The following is a 19,436-nucleotide window of genomic DNA, read 5'->3' on the forward strand; positions in this document are numbered from 1 at the left end:
GCTAAATGTATGAATGCACTCACTTGTGGCCTTTGGTTAGTAAGGAACAATGAAATAAAGACGAACATATGAACAGAAGTATCAGTGATGTCCCATATATAAGAGCAACCATATACTGGGTCCAGTTGAGCGCTCTGTGCAGAAGAGCGAAAACAGCCCAGACGCTCGGCAATACACAGAGCTAAAAATAAATAAATAAAATGAAATAAACTAATGGATAAATATTATATGTCAATTATATCAAAATATAAGTTATTATTCACGATAAGTTCAAAAAGACTTAGATTAAATTTAGAACATTTCGCACCAGAGCAAAGATGAGTCCTCTGCTACCTACATCACTGTGGTGCAGAGCTCCTTCGTGACTAAGCGGTTAACGTACGCACCTTTGGCGTGGGAGACCTGGCCTTCCTGTAGTGATAAATATTTTTTCGCATGCTTGCATAATCAGATTACGAAGTATTCCAAAATTGTCAACTGCAGATGTGCACACCAATGCCTTTAAATAGCTGCACACATATATATGTCGAGATCATTTAAATCTGGTGAGAGTGGACACTATGTGATGAAGCTTGCCTATCAAACATGTAGGAAATACAACATGTAAATACTGGCAAGCACGAACACTGACAAGGGTGGGGGGATACTATCATACGTAAAATGCAACAACTTACGAAGTTACAAAGGCAAGTTGTTCAAGACACAAAGTAATGATTCTCCAAAAATTCTTTATAGCCTTCTCTGCTGAGTCTGTACACAAGAACCAATTAACGTATCTCCGACAATATCTACCCGAACATTGAGTGAAAACTACTCTTGGTGAAGCTTTGGATTGACTTGAACTCACATATACCGGTTATGAGCTCTGAGGATGCTATCTCGCGGAAACTGTCATCAGAAAAAAAATGCGGAAAACATAAAATGTCGAAAAGGACTTTTGTCTCACAAGTAAACCTTACGTTTGGGTGAATCGAGTTGCTGATTGAGACACATATGAGAAAGTAGTACTAAATGTGGTCAGTATTTCAGTGAAGTTGTAGGTGCGAAGCTCCAGGGGTTTAGGAGATACAACTACCAGAACATCACATGGGAGTACAGAATAGTCTTCATACAGTTGGAGGTAAAAGCCCTGTAAGACCTCATGTAACGACAAAAGGTGAATAACAAATATATGGGTACATATTAGGACTAGGGAGAAGTCATATAGTAAGGGTATACCTAACGGCGGCCATCTTGAAATCCGCCATTTTGAATTAAGGTTAAGTTTTTAAAATAGGAATAGGGTCATGTCATACATGATTTAAGGCGCAAATTTAATCAGAAGAACAATGGTGACGTTAATTTTGATTTACGCACAATTGATAAAAAGTTACAGGGAAATTAAATATTGTTGCAGCGAGAAATAGATGTGAACAGGATACAAGAAAAACAACGAAATGGCGTGCAAGTACAGCATCAAACAACTAACATTGTATTTCTGATTAACTTCTAGCCCGAAGTCATCTATTGCATTACTCTATTGCCATTTAATTTTGTGCTGGTTAATGATAAAGCAAAAATGGTTATACCACTGGATTTAAGGTAAAATTTGCTATTAATAAGGTGTCACTGTTATGCGTTTTGTTTAAAACTTTTGTCTCATTCAAAATGGCGGATTTGAACATGGCCGCCATCAAGGCAACTCTTACCATATACCTAATATTTATCCACCTGCTTTTTATTTAATTATTATCATTAACACAAAATTTACAAGGTAGGGTAAAGCACTAATACATATGCTGCAACAATATTTAATTTCCCTGTAACTTTTTACCAATTGCGCGTAAATCAAAATTAACGTCACCATTGTTCTTCTGATTAAATTTGCGCCTTAAATCATGTATCACATGACCCTATTTCTATTTTAAAAACTTAACCTTAATTCAAATAGGCGGATTTCAAGATGGCCGCCGTCAGGTATACCCTTACTGTATGACTTCCCCCTAGTCCTAATATGTACCCATATATTTGTTATTCACCTTTTGTCGTTACAAGAGGTCTTACAGGGCTTTTGCCTCCAGCTGTATGAAGACTATTCTGTACTTCCATGTGATGTTCTGGTAGCTGTATCTCCTAAACCCCTGGAGCTTCGCACCTACAACTTCACTGAAATACTGACCACATTTAGTACTACTTTCTCATATGTGTCTCAATCAGCAACTCGATTCACCCAAACGTAAGGTTTACTTGTCAGAAATAAGTTCAGAAAATTAAGTTTATTATTGTTGTACACTCTGTATATACACGGCTCGCCATATATTTTGCAACACCAAGAACTATTACAAACATTGCAACATCATGGGAAATTCAAATTTTTAGAACATGCAGAGCATAGAAGGATGAAAAATAGCACTACAGTGCCGTAAAACAGGAGAGGCGACGGGCATGCCATTTTGTGATAGCAAGCGGAGGTCAGCCAGAGATCCAGTGTTAGGTAGATGAAGATAGATGAGACGTGAATTTGTGCATATGACCAAACTTCATTGTAAAATGCGTCAAATCCCCCAGCAGGTTTGGGTTTTGATTGCAGACGAATAGTTGTGAAATGACAGCCATGCCCTCACACTAGAACAAGCGCTGGAGGTTTCTGCAAAGTGCCCATAGTAACAACAAATAGTTCTACAGCGGGACACATTTGTACGGAACCCATTGCTGGTGAATCCGTTGACTGCACTGTATGGGAGACTACAATGATGTCGCGAACGCATGGAGAGACGAATAGCAGGATATCCTCTTCTCAAACGACTCTGACTTCTGTCTGCATCATGATGATTACATCCGTATCTGGCGCTACCGTGGTACTGGTCTAGGCGACGCATCACCATATCAATGGATGTTATGATGTGCGATGCCATTCGATTCCATGCCTGTTCGAGCCACCTACGTATTGACGGATATTTGACTAACCATCAACATATTGACGAGGTGTTGACCCGATTGTGATTCCTTTAATGCAGGTTCTGCCGTAGAGTACATTTCAGCAAGATAACACGTGTCCTTATGTTTCATGTACTATCCTACACTTTCTGGTTGGACACAATGTTTCTCCGCTTCCTTGTTTGATTCGTTCTCCCGATTCAACATGGTTGATAACTGCACGTCTCTCACACCTGAGAACCCCATCAGGTCTCTGTCTGCCTGCCAATGCCCTTGCTGCTTTCTTATCTTCTTCTTAGTGTTGCATTTTTAATGGCGAAAAATATTTAAATCCTTAGGTATTATACTCTAAACAACTACAATTATTGAACCTAATTATTAGGTTGGTGCTAATGAAATATTTGTTTGATGTCTGGTGGGAAACTTACATCAAGAACGCAACACAGAATAGACTAAGGTCACACGTATGAAGTTACAAATTCTGTAAACGTTTAGCAAACAGGCTGCGGTACCAAGACTGTCAGGAAGCAGTGCGTTGTTGAACAATGACATATAGAATTGCGAGCATAGAGAACTCACAATTGCGAGCACAGGTGCCGATCCTGGACGGCCAAAGTGGCCCAGGCTCCTCGAACTTTGCTGAGCTTTAAAATTGCAAAATGAGCCCCATTTGCACTGACCAGATTATGTTTAGATGAGAACCCCAGGAACATCGTGGAAGCAGACTCTCAGAAATTCCTGCTTTGGCAGACAAGTTACACATACACCATGTCTCTGTCGTTCGGAAATTCCGTACAATCCGTAAGATAAAAATTATACTTATGGGTGCCTGACACAAGCCAACAAGAATCTCCGTCTGGAGGTGTGCAGTTTAGGATATACCCAGGAACTTTTCTTGTATCGTGTTTTCACTTCAGACGAAAAATGGATTACAATTATAAATGGTTAGGACAATCATTGGATCATGATAAACGCTCATGAAGAGGACGGTATCCTAAGCTACCTCTTCATTCGAATGTGGAACACAGAGAAAACAAAAAAGAAGGGCAGAAGAATAAACCGAAATAAAATAGAAAGCAAGAAGGATATAAAAATATATTGTATAGCTAAAGGAAAACAACATAAGGAAACTGGATAGTAAAGAGAACAATTGGAGAGACGCTTCAGATGAGAAATAAACGTTAAGTCAAGAGAATAATTGTTTGAGATTATATTATCTATAGTTTAAGGTGGTAATTATAAAGCTAAGAGAAGTAGTGGGGATCTGGAAGAAGTGTTGTCCTGAAAAGAAGGAATCTGGGAAGGATATTGACAGGTTAGCGTGACATTTAAAAATTGGGGTTTAGTACAGAAGTTCTCAGACTTTCAAATAGTGTGCAACCAAAGCATATTAATTACTAATATCACCATAAGACTAGTGTGGAAATTGAAGGGAAGAAAAGAGTGGAAATTCCCAGGCACCTCTGAACACCTCCCCGGAACCTCGTTCCCTTTGTACTTTCTAGGTGGTGAATTTTGTATTGACATCAAACCTTCATGTGTAATTACAAAAACGAAATTTATAAACAAATAACAAATCATCAGTTTTTCAACTTACTACTAAGGAATCTATATCAAAATGGAATCTAATCCAAGAAGACAAAGTTTTAATACAGTGAATTATCCGAAACGCTGAAAAGTAACACGTCCTGAACAGTGAACAGGTTGAGGTGTGTTGCAGTCTCTCAGGTTTAGTTTTGTGTTTCGTTGAAAACTATTTTACTGCGAACAATGGACAGTTTTCCAAGTGCAACGTAGATCATGATGAATATATAGCAAACACGAAGAACATCATGACTCGGAATAATTACAGTTATGCACATCTGTAACTTAAATTTAACATGGTGTTTTAGTGATTAGACAAATTAAAATTATGAGTATACTTTATGGAGATGCTCTCACAGAGGGTGCACAAGCACCTTTATACGCTATATACATTAGAGAAACTGATTTTTCAAATCTTTTGTGAGAAAAATACTATGAACTGAAAAATATATCCTTTTCCATATTGTACAAGGGTATTTTCTTTTGGAATGCGTTGAGACAGGTGGGGGGACGAGAAATTAACACACAGTCTGCAAGAGTACTCTCCTAGTATAAGTGTATTTTAGGCACATACTAACTCCCCCCCACTTTGAAGTGCTTCAATTTTCTTACTGCATAAGATGTACCTACCACCTAGAGAGGTTTGCGTATCACTAGTGGTAAGAGTACCACAGGTTGAGAAACTCTGGGTTAGCAGACATATATCGTGTGCGCATGAGAGAGAGAGAGAGTAAATCCTCTTGTGGTGTCTCACGTGATGGTCAAGTACTTATCCTCAAGATACAGTAAAGAAAGGAAGCAGTAAATACGTTAACAGCAAGAAACCTTAAGATGAATAATGTATTGCTTGAAATATAAGTTGATATTCAAAAATCCAGGCCTCGATCATATATTTTCTTCCGATTTCTGGCATGAATTTGGAAGCGTATTTTCAAGTTTACGGCGTTGGTGTGCCACTGCTTTCTTGAGGCGCCGTTTGTGTTTTAATTCTCTCTTGAATTTAAATTTATATTTTGATTAATGCAGCTTTTACCAACATTTTTCTCCACCATATTCAGCATATAGTGTGAGTGATATGACAAATACGTATTGACTTATTTAATATCCGTGAATGCAGGCCTTGTAGTATTTATTACAATTAAGTTACAATTATAAATATTACATTAAATGAAAGAGCAACTCGAACAGTTTGGTACATACGCATACTCATGCACTGTTTCCTCTGTCTGCCATTAGAAAGCGCTAGTAGCAAAGATGGCTACTAGTGAACAAAAAAAGAAAAAAAAACGGTGAAAAAAAATGAAATGAAATCGTTGAGTTTTACGTCCCACGGTTATGCCGGTTAGGCTATAGGCGTATAACGAAGTACGCGATTGGTTAAAAGACGTTCTACTCGACCGCTGGATTGGTCGCAAAAGGCCGAATGATACAGCTTATTTCACATGGCCTCCATGTTCACCAGATCTGAGCCATTCGATTTATACCTTTGGGGTTCATAAAGGATTATGTGATTGTGCCTCCGTTACCAGCTGACCTACCCGACTTAAGAAAAAGGATTGAAGCATTTGTTGCAACAATTACTCCCAAACACACAGATCAAGGTTTGGGAACAAGTCGTCTATCGATTCGATGTGAGTCGTGTGGCGAATGGTGCTCACAATGAACACTTGTAGCAAAAACTGAGTTACTCTTTCATTTGACGTATTATATACAATTGTACTTTAAACGTAATAAATACTACAAACCTTTAAACTCCCGATATTCAGTTTGAAACACCCTGTATTCTACAGTAAATTTAGTTTAGTATATGTTTCATTCTCTCGATTTCAAGTAATCTCACAAGATCTTAACAAACTTTTGATTTTTGTTCTCCATTTGAATCGTCCCTGAAAAATCTATGAAATGGACACTACATATATGGTATGAGTTCAATCTAACTCACCCGATTTGAATTAAATTTGGCATGGTGAAAGATCTTGAACTCCTATACAAACTGTGAACAAGAATGATATGCAATCCTTTGATGCGAAAATTATACTAAAATAAAAATCACGAGAGGAGGGTTTTATTTTATGGCTATGCGTAAGTTTCAACTAGTTAAACAAAGTTATACCATTCTGCTAGGGTAATTCGGAAAGTAACTTCCATTGTGGTGTGGCGCTAGTACTAAAGAGCGGAGAGCCACTGTTGTTACATCACGCAATCTGGGATTCAGTAAGTTACGAATTATTCTAGTGAAAGCATCATATTGCCGCATGTATGCTCATTATATCACAAAATGTGTACTGCCAAAAAAAAAATCCCGCCAAATTCGAGATACTCAGAGTGATAAGAATCTTTTGGACAAAATTCTGCCAGCTGCAGATATTTGTAGTGATTTGTGTGCAGCACACAACCCAAGTATTATGAGTGAAGGTGTAATGTGTCACTGAATTATATTTTTCGAAGAAGAAAGAACAAATATTTATGATGAACTGAGCTCGGCGAACACAAGACATTTAGTGAAAATTCAAATAAGATGTGCAACATTCCCCGTACAAGCCGGACTTGCCTTCTCCTGATATTCATCTGTCCACTGACATGAAGAAGTGGCTTGGGGCACAGCATTTAGCTGACGTTGAAAATCTTCAAAACGCTGTGACAGATTGGTTGAATTCCCAGGCGGTTGAGTTTTATACCATTTTGAAAGTGCTTAACTTTACATGTTGACTGTTTTGCAAAATAGAAGACAGCTATACTTTTGAGATGTAATTAGTATTTCTGTATCTACGACTTCTTTTTTTGTGTCTTCATCCCGGCGAAATTAAAATACCGCTAATTTTACAGCAATTATGTGATATCTTCAAATAGATGAAAGATAACACAGGCCTACAGAAAAAAAAATTTTTCTTGGTGCCTAAAATTTTAGAGCTGATTTTAACTATGTGTGGGGCGCTGAATCCAATAATGTAAGCAGTTTTTTTCTATCAGCTCTACTTTGGTAGATACAGGCTACTGTACCAGTAGTGTTATTTACGTTACAATGTATGTGGAAGAAATATTACAATCCAAAATAAATATGTAAATTATAAATGATGTAACCACTATTTCTGCATGCTTCTTGCAATAGTATACAAAATAAGCAAAAGAAATACAAATATTCTCGTAATAACAAGCTTGAATATGATCTTATAAACTCTGCAACTCAAATAAATCCTACTGTGCTCTATAGAGATTTCTATTTGGAAGAACGGCGCTCTTTTCTCATTAGTGCTGCTATCTGTCGGTACTAAACGGATACTAGTCATATAGTAGTTCCAGGAACGTCCACTAGATTGCATTGGTATTCTACTTGGCTAGTGGATCGTAGTTGTTGTCTTGCAGGTGGAGTGACATGTTGGAACATGTGAGTTTTGTTCTGAAATCATAACTTGTATCGCGTATACTAAGGCTTTATATTTAACATCCGTGTTAGTGGCCTGAACATAAAATGAGTTCAAGTCGAAGAAGTTGTGTTAACCATCCTGATGTGTTTTGCTACATATGTGGTGAGTACACATTTAAAGACAATAGAAAACATATCAGTGACTTTGTAAAAAAAGCATATCATGCATATTTTGGTGTACGCCTAGGGGACCAAGATAAAACGTGGGCTCCACATATTGTGTGTAAAATGTGTACTGAACACTTGCGACAGTGGACAACTGGAAAAAGAAAAAGTCTTAAGTTTGGTGTTCCAATGGTTTGGAGGGAACCCACAAACCATGTTGATGACTGTTATTTCTGCCTGGTAAATGTTACGGGTATGAATAGAAATAACCGGAACAAGGGGACATATCCTGATCTGCCTTCAGCAAGACGTCCAGTTGTTCATTCCGATGAAATACCAATCCCAACGTTTCACCACTTGCCAGAGCTTTGTGAGACTGAAAACGAACGTAGTGAACATTCTTGTGACATGGATGATGGAAGTGACAGTGATTATGAAGGAATGTCAACAATTCCTCAACAGTTTAATCAAGATTAGCTAAATGATCTAGTTAGGGACCTTAATCTTTCAAAAGAATCGTCTGAATTACTTGCTTCCAGATTGAAGGAGAAAAACGTACTAGAACAAGGAACTAAAATCACATTCTACCGAACAAGGGAAAAGGAGTTTTTACCATTCTTCACTGAAGACACAAATCTCGTATTCTGTCACGATGTTAGAGGTCTCCTAGAACACATGGGTCTTCCAGAATACAATCCAGATGATTAGCGCCTGTTTATTGATAGCTCCAAGCGAAGTTTAAAATGCGTCCTTCTACACAATGGCAATAAATATGGCTCAATTCCAATCGCTCATTCAACACGACTGAAAGAAGAATATGAAGCAATTGCTTTGGTTATGGAAAAAATTAAATATCAGGACCATCAGTGGGTGATTTGTGTGGATTTAAAGATGGTGAACTTTCTTCTTGGACAGCAAAGTGGCTACACAAAATATCCTTGTTTTCTATGTCTGTGGGATAGCAGAGACAAAGCAAACCATTGGTCAAAAAAAGAGTGGCCGCAGAGAGACGACATGGTTGTTGGTAAGAAAAATATTATTAACATGCCTATTGTTGAGTGTGACAAAATCATTTTGCCACCTCTACATCTCAAGCTCGGTTTGATGAAGCAGTTTGTAAAGGCGCAAAATAAGGACGGGCCGTGCTTTGCTTACATGGGAAACAAGCTACCTCAGATCAGCACAGAAAAATTAAAAGCTGGAATATTTGATGGTCCCCAAATAAGACAACTCATGAAAGATCCGGCTTTCGTGGAGTCCATGAATGAGACTGAACGTAGAGCTTGGACCTCATTTGTAGAAGTTATCAAGAATTTCCTTGGCAATAATAAAGCTGATAACTATGTTGAGCTAGTGAACCAGATGCTTAATGCATTCCAAAAACTTGGATGTAATATGAGTATCAAAATTCATTACCTTCACAGCCATTTGGACCGTTTCCCAGACAACGTAGGAAGTCTGAGTGAAGAACAAGGTGAAAGATTTCACCAAGATATTAAAACAATGGAGGACCGCTACCAAGGAAGATGGGATGCCCATATGATGGCAGATTACTGCTGGAACCTAAAAAGAGACTGTGCAAAGAAACATTCAAGGATGTCACGAAAACGAAGCTTCCGAAGTGTTGAATAGATCGTTTTGAACAAATTATTTGATTTTTTATTCATAAAAACTATTATAAAATGTAGTTACAGAGTTATTATGTACTTGATGTTTGTGTTTATATGGTTTTCATTATTTTCAAAGTGTTCCAAATAACAGATTTAAATGTCATAGTTTTCTTTTCACTTACAGTAAAACAGCACCTATGCAATTTTCAACGTTGTAGCAGGTCAGTCTTGCAATTCCTATATCTCAAAAACTAAAGCTGTTAGGGGAAAACTAACGCCATATTTGGATTCAGCGTCCCAATTCTACTTCAAATCAGCTAAGAAACACCCGGCACCAAAACCACTGTAAGCCAGTGTAATCGAAATGTGGAACAAGAGCGCCCTAGACAATATTATTTTACATGAGAAACCGTTATCACGACTCACTTATCTGCTTTCGATTTCGAGCCATTTTGAAGTTCGGCATTTATTTTCGCGTTTCTAAACAGCTGAAAACGGAAAGCCGCTAGGTGACTTGTGATAACGGTACCTAACGCAAAATAATGTTGTCTAGGGCGCTCTTGTTCCACATTTCAATTATCTTTTATCTATTTGAAGATATCACATAATTACTGTAAAATTAGCGGTATTTTAATTTCGCCGGGATGAAGACTCTTAACCCTTATCCGGACAACCGGGGCCTCCCAGGCCCAGTAGCTTTATTTTCCTAAAATTTCTCAATAACAATACATATTTCGAAGATATAAAATACTGAATTCTTCTATCTTTCGTCGAAGTTAAAATCATGAACATATCGAGTTGGTAAAGCTAATTTTTTTTTTAATTTGAAAATCTTTTCCTGACGTAACCGGGGCCTAGGAGGCCCCGTATAACTTTAGTGAAATTCCTGTCAAATATTAGATCAAATTGTCACATAATTATATATTGAACACGTGACTATTGTAACCTTTAGTCAGAACTGTATGCGGCAACAGACATTGAATTTTGAGTGTTCTGCACTTAAAATATATACTGGGCCTGACAGGCCCCGGTTGCCCGTTTACGTTACAAAAATGTTTGGACCGGATTTGCTTGGCTTACAAAAGCGTGACACGGAATTTCGCTACTTGACAAAAATATATACCAGTACATTCTAGACTAGTCTAAACAGTAAGTGACAATAGGCATTGATTTTGGGTATTCTGCACTTAAAATATATACTGGGCCTCACAGGCCCCGGTTGCCCGTTTACGTTACAAAAATGTCTTGCCCGGATAAGGGTTAAAGGATTACGCCCTCTGGTGAGAACGATGTTGCATTAACAAAGGAAGAACTACGGTAGTCAAGTTCGTTAAGCATTGTGAGTTTCTCTGTATTGTTGTTATTTATAGGCAAACGGAGGTTACTTTCCGTATCACCCTCGTAATTATTATGTGAGAGTCTATTCTAATCATAACTGAAAGAATATTTGTGTAAATACTGACGAAAATATTCTTATCATTTAAAGTTGTTTGAAATAAATACAGTTTTGTTATATTGAGACATGGAAAAGAATATTTAGAACTTACCGCATGGGTAAGTATATCTGCTACATCTTCCACCGAACATGGTCCCTTTCTAAGAACTTCAAAAACATCTTCTATGATGTATCCTTCATCTGCTTCTTCACAGGTTTCACAGTCATAACTATTGTTATTCATTCATTGAACTGCAAATATGGTTTAAAGCGTTCTAAGTAATAAATTATTCTATGAGAGGCACAAAATTTAAAGAAATACACAAGGGGAAATCAAACGTATCGAGACTACGAGAATCATTTCATAAATAATACACAGGTTGCCCACATTGTATATGCAGTGGATGATTACATCAACTCATGAGACAACATGATGTATGTTTATGAGCTGTGTAGGTTATACATCTTGCCTGTGACAGTGCTGAAAATGGAAGCTGAAGGTTTTCCGGGTGCTGTGTCTGTTACTGTCATACATTAAGATTAAAATGTCGCGCGACAAAATCCAGACAAAAATCGGCAGTGCTTTTACGTGAAATTTGCTGGGTTAACAAAAGACTGTAGTAGTTTCTCGTTGGGCTACTCGGTTTCGTACTGGTAGTGTAAGTGTACACAGAATTAAAATCAAAGTCCAACGGGTGTAATACTTTATCTGCCTTACGACCAAAATGTCAATAATCTCAATCAAAAATTAATGAAAAGGTGACTTTTGCTTATGACCACCAAAGAATCATCGTAACAGATAGACTTGGGTATTAGGGTGGTTCGAAAAAAAAATATTTTTCTATTTCCGGAACGCAATAGTGGCCATTGGTATAGACAAAAAGAATATTTACCTATCTTCCGGTCTCGCATCGCCGTTTAAATATCCGGTAAAAACAATAAATTTTCAATATTTTCCTAAAAGGACTGAATAATATAGAATGATGACCCTATATAGTTTAAAGGTTTCTTCAAGTATATAAGAACAAATTTAAAATTTATTGACCGTATTTATATAGTATCTTCTGGTCGCGCATCGGTCAAAAATTTGCAAAATTTGCGAATTTAGCAAAATTTGACAGTTTAACATTTTTTAACAAGTAAGAGAAGGACGCTATTCACCATGTAGGGGTGGCTGCACTTGGTGTTCCACTACCCAACCAGCCATCTAATGATTAGGGTGTATTATTTTAATTACATTTTCAAGTTTACAATTTCACATAATTCGTCTCCTACAAATTTCCATTTACCCCTTTATTTTTGTCCATTACTAATGACTTTAAACTCTGATTTATGCGAGGGCAGCGGTGACACAGTGGTAGAGCGTAGGGTCCTTGTGCATGAAGTTCTTGGGTCGATCCCAGCTCGCGCCAAGTGAGTTTTGTGGTGGACAAGCTCCGTGTGCGGGGATTTTCTCGGGATTCTCCCATTTTCTCTCACTTTCTTCATTCCACCATTTCATTCATTTCTCATCATCACCGTCTCCTTTAGCCTAGCCGGCATAAGTATGTGATGTAAAACTTAAAGATTTCTTTTTGCATTTTTTTCTGATTTATGCGAAAATGTAGGCATGGATGATCTTGACAATAGTGTAGCTCTGATGAAGGCGTCTCTAGCACTGTGTCCACACACTATACCGGAAGCTTTTGCCACAAGCTTAACTCATCTTCCGACAGCATAAGTATGGGGACTTCTAGAAATTCATAACTAGCTTCATTTACCAAGTAAGAAACAAAATAGTTTAAAACCCGAGAATTCAAATTATACTTTCTGCCCTTATGTCCTCCTGCCATTTCGTCCGCCTGCCATTTTGTCCTCCTGCCATTATGTCCACCGCCATTTTGTCCTCCTGTCATTCTGACCGTTCCCCATTATCTCCATGTGATTCATTGAACAATCTGTTTGGAACATAACCTAATACTAATCCGAAATGTAAATGGAGAACATCTAAGTTTAAAATTTCTTCGCACAGATATGAACTTGTTGAAGAAAACTTAGACAATACATTATAAATTGGAGTACGTTGCTCTATTAGAACAAATTACATTATAAGTATCCCTTGCAAAGGCCCTACTGTTGTTTTACTATGGGATTACATTTCTACCAGACTTTCAAAACAAAGGAATGATACTCTAGTCGCTTGTAGATCTCTTAGCATATTTTAATACTGAGACACTTTCAATGTACTACACATAAATGCTAACGCTTACTGATATTGAATTCTGAAACACAAAACATAAAGTTGCAAGCGAAAGAACGTACAAATGGATAATTTTCCATGTACGGTATTAAATTTCAAGTATGTTCTTCGACAACAATGAGAGTTTTTTTTTTTTTTTTTTTTTAATAAAACCATCTTAGATGTTACCAGACTTTTAAAGGTTGGAGTTAAAAATACGATTTCTTAAATTTGCAGATGGATACATATGTTAATTCAGAAACAAAGAATAACAATTAAGTAACTTACTTCTGTAGGTAGGAAACACGTGTGTTACGTGCAAACACAGAAATATCATAGTATCGTTCATTACTATGCAATTGTAAATCAACGTTAGCTTTTAGTGACTATTTAGCACATATTGTGGCATGATTTGTGCACTTGTCTTCCCTTAAGCCCATACCTATCGTCGCTAACACATCTGCTTGTTAAGGACACATTTCCGCGTTATAGCATTAACCCTCAAACTTTGCTCTGCCCTGAACCGGAATAGACAAAGCTAGCTTGTAATGACCATCTAGTATATGTTGGTACCGTACATGTTTCTCGCACTTTTCGTTTTATGATATATAAATTAGCAGATATATTAATTATGACCTAAGTTTCTAGTTACATTACTTAAGGTATATGTATTTGTAAGCATGTTATAACTCTATACGCATATAGTGTGCAGGTACCAAGAGAACAAGATTTAGAAGGCATTAGAAGGTAGTTGCTAAAAATATTTAATTTTTCAAGAATCACATGCTTCGAAGCATTTCAAGTTCACTTGAGGCAATTGGTGTATGTGGGAGGCACAAACAGGAAGAAATTTAAAGGAATTTGAACAGTATTTGTAATAAGCTATTTAAGGGATTGAGTATAGCCCGCTCCCCCCAGTGATTTTTAACGAATCATAGTGATTCTAATGATTCATACTAGTTCATAATGAATCGGAATCGCATGTTATAAAGATTTAAGATGTAAATCTTGCGGTAAGGAAGCTTTAGTATAAGTAGTAGTAGCGGTAGTAGTAGTAGTAGTAGTAGTAGTAGTAGCAATAGTAGTAGTAGTAGTGGTAGTAGCAATAGTACTAGTAGTAGTAGTAGGAACGGGTTAGGAGCACCGCAGGGGTTGGTTGGGTTCTGTTCTCGATATAAGTAGTAGTAGTGACTATTCTAGCTCCGGTGACAAAGAACTGGGGGGAGCGAGCTATACACAAGCATATTAAGTTTAAATGTAAGTTAGTATCAATTTGATTCGATATTCCTAATCTGTATGGAATATTTTGTATTTTCTTTTAAAATATTCGAAGAAATAATCAGTTCGAAGAAGTAACAATCTAAGAATTATTTATAATTACATAGATACGACATGAATAATAAAAAAAATCCAAATAAAAGGAGTGTTGTTTGAACTTGGGAATTAATAATTGGACCATACCTTTTGCAGATTCTTGAAATGGAGTGATGACCAAAATTTATATTATCAGAAAACTGTCAAGTATGAATGAATCATCCATATGACTTTTCCGAATTTTTAAATCCATACATTTTGTAAATTTTCATATTTCCAGTACTATTTCGCTGAACTGAAAATGTGATATGTTTCCCCTATGAAGAAGAAGAATTATTGGCGTTGGCTATCGAGTCTACACCATGCCAATCCTATTACACTGGTAAACAGTGAAAATGCTTCAAAGATAAAAGTAACCAATTGTTACTAATTTTAGGGTGCTGATAACGAATATGAAATTACGTTTTGAAAATTAATTCGGGTTTCAAATATATACGTTATCATCGGATGTGCTCCGGTGGGAAAATTAAGGGTTCGTGGTAACAGGTGCTGTCTGCTTATTTGAATAAACTTCCATTATTTGACGGTTATTTTCGTTGCTATCCTCAGGGACGTATGCAAGGGGTGGGTTCCTGCGAATATTGACCCCCCGAAATTCCGACTTTTTGTAAATTTAGTCTAATTCCAGGCGCAATTTTACAAATTTTAATATAATTTTGACTCAAATTGTATTTGAACCCCCAGAAAAGCTTAGGACCCTTCCCGAAGTAAATTCTTGCGTACATTTCTGGTTATCCTTATTGCGTGCACTTCATCGCTCACAAAGAAACATCAACCACATCACGGTTTAGTTTGTATTCAAGAGTTTGCGAGAAAAAACGTATTGTGTTCTTCTGTAGTTACAATTTGCCATGCAGGACGTGTAGACCAGTGAATAGAGAGGTTTTAACCTACAAAAGGTCCGGTAGTTCTGGATTTTTGATGTGTTGTATAGATGGGTAGTGAAAAATCCAAGTTTCGGTCACTCCACCACTTGGCTCCCTCTGCCATCTTGGAAAAACTCTAGTTTTGGTACTTTTTAATTTTTGCGCCTACAACTCCGTTCCAGTGCATGTAAGCTCAAAACAAGTATTTTTAATTTCGTAGAAGATATTATTTTCTACAAATTTGATGTTGTATGTTTTTCTAGGTCAATGCAAACGGAGTTATAGAAGCCCAAAGACGGCTAAGATCGCGTACATTGTAAATGCGTAGTTTCTTTCGGCTTTACATAGTAATAAATCCGTCACACTTGGTATATTGTTACTACAGTCTGTTTTTTTCTTTGTTTCAGATGACAGAACCAATACGACGATGAATTGCATCCCATATTATTGATGTAAGTAATTTCAATTCAAATAAGAAGTACGTAATAGTAGTGGACGTGAATAATGGCTTCTTCATATCAATCAGGTACGTTAGATACTTTATGCTTTATATGTGAGCAGAGTTTGGAAGAAGATGAAACGTTTATGGTAAAAAAGAAAGGCATAGAAACTTTGCATGAATCAAGTATTAAAAGAAAAAAGTAATCATACACGATGTTTGGCAAATAAAAATGAAATTAAAGCTCACAAATCTTGTTCAAAAGTATATAACGATCAGGGACGGATAGATAGGTATCTACATGGTGGAAATGATGTAGGTAGGCCGTCTAGCTCAACAACTGCACCAATGGTGCTTAGATCGAAGTGTGAAGGATTTCAGTTCAAGGACCATTGCTTCCTTTGTGGGGAAACAGTTACACCTGAATTTTTGAAACAACAAAAGAAACTTCCTCTTGCAAAACGAAATTCAGTTCATATTGTGAGGATGAAGTAAGTCAAGGAAAAGTTTTTGGAGGCGGCTAGGAAACGTGGAGACGATTGGGCTTAAAAATTATTGAGAAGGTTCCTCGAGATTTAGGTCTGGTTGCCGCTTATGCAGAGTGTCACATTAATTTTCAAAGAAAGTTGTATCAAGAACCACCTTCTAAATATGCAAAAGGCTACAGACCTGATTCAAGAGTAGATACAGCAATGGAATACATTTATTCATATCTTAATAGGAATAGTGAGGAATGCCAATTTTCATTTGATGAATTGATAAATACAATTGAAGGAGATTATCAGATCGATCGAAGAACAATTAAGTCCCGTTTGCTGGAAAAGTATCGAGAAGATATATTCATTGTAGAGATCACCAACAAGTCAACGGGTTGCTTTTTAAATACGGGGTACAAAATACTGACTGAAAACTGGTATCAGAATAAACACTCTGATCCTCAAGCGGATAGAATAAGAGTGACAAAGGCAGCTGCAGACATAAAATGATGAAGGATATGAAGATAGGTGAAGGAATAATTGGTCAGGGAATGGCAGATAGTACATTGTTAAAATGGACTCTTGGAATGACTTACCTCCAGGATATAGCCCAAGAAATAGAAAATTTCACCAACGTGACATCGACGTCTTCTGAACAGCATGTGGAAATGAGACCTGCGAGGGTCACCCGTAATGATCTGAACGTGCAAAAGTTGAAGGAGTGGTTTTCAAAACATCCACCTTTTCCAGAAGCAGATGTTATTGTGAGCATTAGCTCTGGAATATTGGGAAGCAACCAGGTCAATTGTCATAAGGCTCAAGAAGTTGGGATGGCAGGACTTTCATGAATTATTGGTAGTACCTTTGAAGAAGTCTCCTTTAAAAAGAAGGACAAAGTGGTTACACTAGCGTTTGACAGAAATGCCTTGAATGTAGGAGAAAAGAGGATGGATGTCGACCCACTTACACTGTACCACAGAATGTGTATACCTAAGCAATCTTAAGAAGATCTGCAAGATTACCTATCTTATGAACTTTCCGTTTCCCATGTCTCTTTTCAATGATGATGGTATGCGTAAGGGCACCAAATCAGCTTTGTATGCAGCATTCTCACCTCTTTCAAGTGATTGTCAGCTTCCCAAACAACAAATGATTGTAGTTGATGGTGGCTATCTCCTTCATAAGGTTGTTGGAAGAGAAATGTGACGTTTGGAAGCATTTGTACAGATTATTTCAAATAAATCCTCAAACATTATGGCACTGATGTGGTGGTGGAATTTGATGGTTACTCTGAACAGTCTGCACTGCAAAGCACCAAGAATGCTGAACGAGCTAAAAGATACAACACAAACATATCACTTGACGTTATGTTTGACAAAACAACGATAACCGAAATACCACAAGAGAAGCTGTTATCGAATGAAAGAAACAAAAAACGCTTCATAGCACTTCTAATTACTGAGCTTGAGGCTGCTAACATCCACACCAATCAAACAGACGAAGATGCCGATGTATAAATAGTCACCACAGCCAAATCTATAGCTTCGCAATATGAAGCAGTGGTGATTATCGGTGAGGATATTGACTCGCTCGTTCTACTCACCGGAACTGCAGCTACAGTCAATAACGTGTACTTCCGAACACCAGGGAGAGGTAATTCACCGGACTCTATACACAACTCATCATCATTCAAGTACAATCCACAGGAGAACGTTCTGCTCCTCCAGGCAATAAGTGGCTGCGACACTACCTCCAATGTTTTTGGTTTTGGGAAAAACAGATTTTGCCGCTTGTTCCAACAAAACCCACTGTTGCTTGATGAAGCAAAGAAGTTTTGCGATCCTGATGCCACAGCTACATAAATTTCGGAGACAGAAGAGAGGATTTTGATAGTCTTGTATGGTGGAGATTTGGATCAATCCCTCAGCATTCGAAGATACAATAAATTTATTTCCAGCAGTACCAAACTTAATCTGGCAAAACTTCCACCAACGCCGGATGCCGCAAAATTCCATGCCTTTCGGGCATATTACCAGGTGATGTGGTGGCTGTTAGAAAAAAAATCCACTTAAATGGGGTTGGAAGAGAGGAAGCAGAGGTTTAGAACCTATTACGACAGAAAGGAATGCTGTTCCTCTCAAACTCTTTAAAACCGTGTCTTGTAAATGCTCCACAGTTTGCATGGGAGCCTGTGGCTGTAGAAAGGCGGGTCTAAAGTGTTCTATCATGTGCAAGATGTGCAGCGGCCAATCCTGCGAAAACCGCCCAAAATTGCTTTCTGATGAAGACAAAGAAGAAGAAGAAAATGTCGACCGACTTTCTGCTTTTCAAGAAGAATTGAATACCGAATCTATCTCTTCTATAGCCCATTCTCCTCCCTCTCCTTCAAACGTTCAAGATTTGAATAAATTGTAAATATTGTACGTCATAATTTTCGATTTTTTGTGTTCTCTTCACTTTAAAACATATTAAAATGTAAATAGAGAACAACTTGAAAAAAGTAACTTTTCTGTGTTCCTGTAAATTTACTCTCACTTCTTTCTATTGTACATACATAAAAATTATTTGGTAACAGATTTTGTAGGTAATCAGCCTGCCTGCAAAACTGAAAAATCCCAAAAGTGGGTTTTTCCAAGATGGCGGAGGAAGCAAAGGGGGTAGAGTAACGAAAACTTGAATTTTTCATTAGCCCATCAATCTATACAACATATCAAAAATCTAGAGCTACCAGACCTTTTGTAGGCTAACCCCCCTTTTTTGGCCTCTATTTACTGGACTACTGGTCGTGATGAGATATTGGATGAGTGTGTGTTATTATTATTATTATTATTATTATTATTATTATTATTATTATTATTATTATTATTATTATTATTATTATTATTATTATTATTATTATTTATCGTTCTATGACCGTCCCGGGAAGAAACATGTCGCATAAATGTGTTTACAGTGCAGAGCAAGTTGTTGTTTTCAACGAAGTGAAACG

The 19,436-nt window shown here is 37.3% G+C and overlaps 1 protein-coding gene across 2 annotated transcripts in view; it reads right to left on the minus strand.

Moving 5' to 3' along the window:
* The window catches only part of LOC145664774 (monocyte to macrophage differentiation factor-like), a 53,621-nt gene that overhangs the window by 26,731 nt on the left and 7,454 nt on the right, over positions 1-19,436 (minus strand). Inside the window, exons 1-3 of one of the 2 annotated variants that reach the window (XM_081731724.1) lie at positions 14,754-14,973; positions 11,187-11,326; positions 24-181 (exon numbers count right to left, since the gene is read on the minus strand). In XM_081731724.1, coding sequence (XP_081587850.1) covers positions 24-181; positions 11,187-11,318 — 290 coding nt within the window. In that variant the 5' untranslated portion in view covers positions 11,319-11,326; positions 14,754-14,973. Of the gene's footprint in view, positions 1-23; positions 182-11,186; positions 11,327-14,753; positions 14,974-19,436 lie in introns of those variants that run through there. The other variant, XM_081731725.1, reaches the window with a different exon arrangement.

The sequence above is a fragment of the Thermobia domestica genome, chromosome 11 (assembly GCF_964235325.1).
Source record: "Thermobia domestica chromosome 11, izTheDome1.hap1.1, whole genome shotgun sequence".
In the NCBI taxonomy this organism is placed as follows: domain Eukaryota; kingdom Metazoa; phylum Arthropoda; class Insecta; order Zygentoma; family Lepismatidae; genus Thermobia; species Thermobia domestica.